General features: G+C 63.5%; 1 protein-coding gene across 1 annotated transcript in view; it reads right to left on the bottom strand.

Moving 5' to 3' along the window:
• PFL1_02230 (uncharacterized protein) overlaps positions 1 to 694 on the bottom strand; it is a gene marked incomplete at both ends in the record, with an annotated part of 4,004 nt that extends 3,310 nt beyond the window's left edge. The window contains one exon of the mRNA XM_007879743.1: positions 29 to 694. Within this exon, the coding sequence (XP_007877934.1) occupies positions 29 to 694 (666 nt within the window). The remainder of the gene's footprint in view (positions 1 to 28) is intronic.
• Between the last annotated feature and the right edge of the window lie 3,194 nt (positions 695 to 3,888).

The raw sequence follows: 3,888 nt of genomic DNA, 5'->3' as shown, positions 1-3,888 counted from the left end.
TGGCCGAAGAGGGGGCCAGACCTGGAACATTGCTGCCGTTGAGGCCTTCCTCGGGCTCGGAGTGGGACGGCATCGCACCCAGCAAGGTAGGGCCGTGAGGTCGTGCCTCGATCGTCTGGCGGGCACCGAGCAGCTGCTGGTGCCGAGAGGCGCCGTTGGTCTCTCGGAGCGGGGTCGTCGGAGCGGATGCAGCGACGCTGTTGCTGTTGATGACATCCTCGAGCTGAGCGCGCCCTGATCGGTCCTTCAGCTGCTGCTGTTCCAGCAAGGTCCGCTCCTCCTCCTGCTGCTGCATCTCCAGCAGAGCCATTTGCTGCTCAAACGCCTTTCGCTGAAGCGCACGCTGCTGCTCGTGCTCGAAGCGCTTCTTCTCTATCTTGGCGTGGAGGTCCTCCGGGGTCGCACCATCGGCACCGACACCGTCCTGGTCGCCCCGAGCGCGTTCGTCTCGGCCAACGACAGCCGAGTTGTTGGCGTTGACGGGTTCGGAAGAGGAAGCAGGGGAAGAGAACGACTCTTCGCCTGCCGCGCTGCCCTCGAGGCGGAAAGACTCCTCCGATGTCTGCAGGATGGACGGCGTGGAGCCCGATACAGACACGGTAGCGGACTCGGATGGTGCCGGTCGATTGCCGTTCGACAGGGCGTTTCGCGACCAGTCGCCGGAACCCGGACGGGAGGCGGCCGAAGTGGTCATGCCGGATCGATTGCGTTCCAGCGTCGGTCGATCAGCGCTGGCTCGGGTTGATGCGCAGCGACGATGTTCCGACTTGGTTGCGGCCAAAGTTGTCAGGGAAGGAGCGATGGCTTGCTGGTGGGACAGGGCGGATGAGACGCGGCCTGGCCTCTTGACTGGCGAGGGTGATGGTACACTGCTTGCGATAATGGTACAGGACTGAGGAACGGGACAGGAGTTGGTGTGCAGGGTCAGCAAAGCGCTTCGCTCAAGAGGGAAGCGTGTCCGCCGGCTCCGACTCACAAGTTGATGGGGCCCGGGCTGTTCTTGCACGATGAGATTGCGGCGGGTCGAGAGAGGGGGCTGGCGTGCTTATGGGCAGGAAAGGGACGAGCTTGAACCGGTCCGAGGGTCTCTTGGTGGGTTTAGAAGCGTGATGCTGCGGGGATGCTAGTTTCGTGCAAGGCCATGAAAAGGTCGAGACGCAGGTGGGTCCGGGCGTGCGTGACCGAGGACACCGGGAAAGCAAGCTGGAACGGCAGACGCGAGCGTCGTTGGTGCAGAGCTCCGATGACGACTCCGGTCTGTCGAGAAGTAGCGGGGATCCGCCCAGGGTGGGTGGACGCGATATGAGCGAGGTGGGCCAAGGTCAGGACCGTGGCTGGCCGTGATGCCACGAACGGAGGCCAGTCCAGTTCTTGGCCAGGCGTGCAAGGGCGAGGCGCCCAAGGGCCCAAGAGAGCCTTTTTTCTCCGTAGCACGACTACTCACCTTGGTGTTCAAAAGTCGACACAGTCGAGGTCGTCGACGAGAGGGGACGGTGGTAAAAGTACAGGTGGCCGGTGCAGCTCCGCAGAGTCTTGCACGATGTCGTGCTAAACGTGAACGTCGGTCCGGTCAAGCTCCGGGTCGCGCGTCCTCGTGATTCTGGGCTGGGAGAGGCGGTTGGCTAGAAGCGCAGCCAAACAGTGCCAAAGGGTCGGCGGAAGGGCACAACGAGGACTGTGTGTGCAAGGGTGAGAATTGCCGAGCAGCGGTAAGAAGACGAGGCTCGCTGACCGATGGACAAGAAGGCTTAAGGTGTGCCAAGGTGACCAAGCCGCGCAACGCCGCTCCTGAGGGCCCGGAAGAGACAGGGCTCGCTCGAGGGTCGGAGAGGAGCGGGCGGGATATTGCAAAGGACGAGGGTGCAGGGCGAGGGTGGTGGCGGTACTCACGCAGTTGTACCGGTGTGTCGGCACGCCTGTTGATGTGTTGTTGCCCCTGGATGCGAAGGAGAGAGGACAGGAAGGAGACTGTGGACAAGATACCTTGAGAGGCGAGGGTCGCTCTAGGTCGAGGGGAGGGGAGAGAGTAGGAGGGGTGAGAAGGAGAGAGTCGGCAGGCAGGCAAAGCAAGGCAGCTCAGGATTGAGGTGATTCGAAGTCGCCCGGCCCCTCTCTCTGTGTGTGTGGCCCTCTCCTGTGTCTCTCTCTCTCCTCCCCCCCTCTGTCTCTCTCCTCTCTAGACTCTCTGGCTGGGCGATCTGACGAGGGTCGGGCGGAACCTTTTTCTGGCTGGCCCTGGCCCTGGCGGTTGGTCGGTCGGTCGGCCAGGCCCAGGCAGGCCAGCCAGCGAGCACAGAGGATGCCGCTCGTTGGTCGCGGGCCACAGCCAGCGATGATTTTTGTTTTTCCCCCTCACCGTCCGCCCGCCCGAGAGAACACGCACGCAAGCAAGCGGCAAAGGGGAGGAGGCCGGCCAGCCAAGAGCCGGCCCAGCCAACCAACACGCACCCACGCAACACACAGCGCCAGGCCGGGCAGGGTGTTGGCCTGGAAGTTTTCCCCTGCCGGCCACTTCGCCCGCGGGCCCGATGATCGGCCTTGGACCGCGCACGCACGGTTCCCCTCCCGCCTCCCGACATGGTGGCGGCATCTTTGACCCTAAGTTGTGATTACACCCGCCGCCGATGATGCTCGAGAGGAACAGATGGGTCAAGGGTAGTGTAGCACCTCAACGACCAGACAGAGAGGCGGGCTGCGTGGCGGGCGGTGGCGACTCTGTCTCCGAGGCCCGCCCGCCTACGCTGGCTCGAGCCCCGACACTTTGAGGCTGCCACCTTGCAGCCAGGCTGGACCGACGACGGGCCAACGTACGTAGCTGCCTGCCTGCTCTCTGCTTCTGCACATGACACGCACGTATGCTAGGTAAAGATCCGTGCCCGTACTACCAACCCTGCCTCTCTCTGTGGTGATCGCAGCATGATGCGATGTGACCATAGGCTGGGCTTGGATGGGTGCGCAGGCCGACCATGTGATGTGGAGGCAGGGTGACATCCTCTCCATCCAAGCCTGGCCTGTCCTCGAGATGGCCAGCTGGTCAACGACGTGCCCACCTGCTTGGTCGCGCTTGCTCGGATCCTCTGCAGCCGGCAGAGCCTGGCCCGTCCGCCCGTCAGACCGCACAGGAGGAAAGAGGCCAGCAGGCCAGGCAAGCTTCAAGCTTGCTTGGAAAAGCACGTTCGAAAATCAGGAGGGAAATTCCGGCCCAGCTCAGAGGTGAGCCCACAGCCATCCTCATCTCGACGGCATCGGAGGAAGCCGAGCCATCGGGAATCGGGATCGGGGTTTAGCAGGCCATGCAAACTCGATGCCGGCCAGATCCGCACGTTCAAGTCGGAAGTGTGCCGGTGCGGGTCGTGGCGAGGTGCCGGCTGCGTGATGGGGCTGGCCCACCCCGTCTTTATCCTGCCGCTTCTCGTCTTTTCTGTCCATCGTCCATCGTCCATACCTCCGATTCCATCCCCTCCCTCTGCGCTCCCTCCCCTTGTCCCCTCTGTCGCACCTCGGGCGTGCTAGACGCCATCATCGCCAGCAATCCTTGCCGAGCGACCAGTGCGCGCCCGCGCCTGCGACCCGCGCCAGTCCGTCACCTCGCTCCTCGCAACTTCTAGCCGCCCCTTGCCCGGACGGCCTCCAGCCTCGCGCCCGGGAGACTCCCAACGCAGCAATGGCACAGCGACGGTGATCCGCCTTACCCGCTTCTCACACCGCCGCCTCACGTTTAGAGCCTCGAGTTCAAGTAACACACCGCCGGCTCGCGAATGGAGACATCGAATCGCTTTGCTGTCGCGACACTCGAGACATTTCTGCCCTCGACCGGGTTCTGATGGCCAGTCACAGGCAGTCAGTCGATGCAGGCAGCCAACGAATCAAGCACAGGGGTTGCACACG

This window comes from Pseudozyma flocculosa (assembly GCF_000417875.1).
Source record: "Pseudozyma flocculosa PF-1 unplaced genomic scaffold scaffold00006, whole genome shotgun sequence".
Taxonomy (NCBI): Eukaryota; Fungi; Basidiomycota; class Ustilaginomycetes; order Ustilaginales; family Ustilaginaceae; genus Pseudozyma; species Pseudozyma flocculosa.
This window is presented reverse-complemented; position numbering and strand designations above follow the sequence as displayed.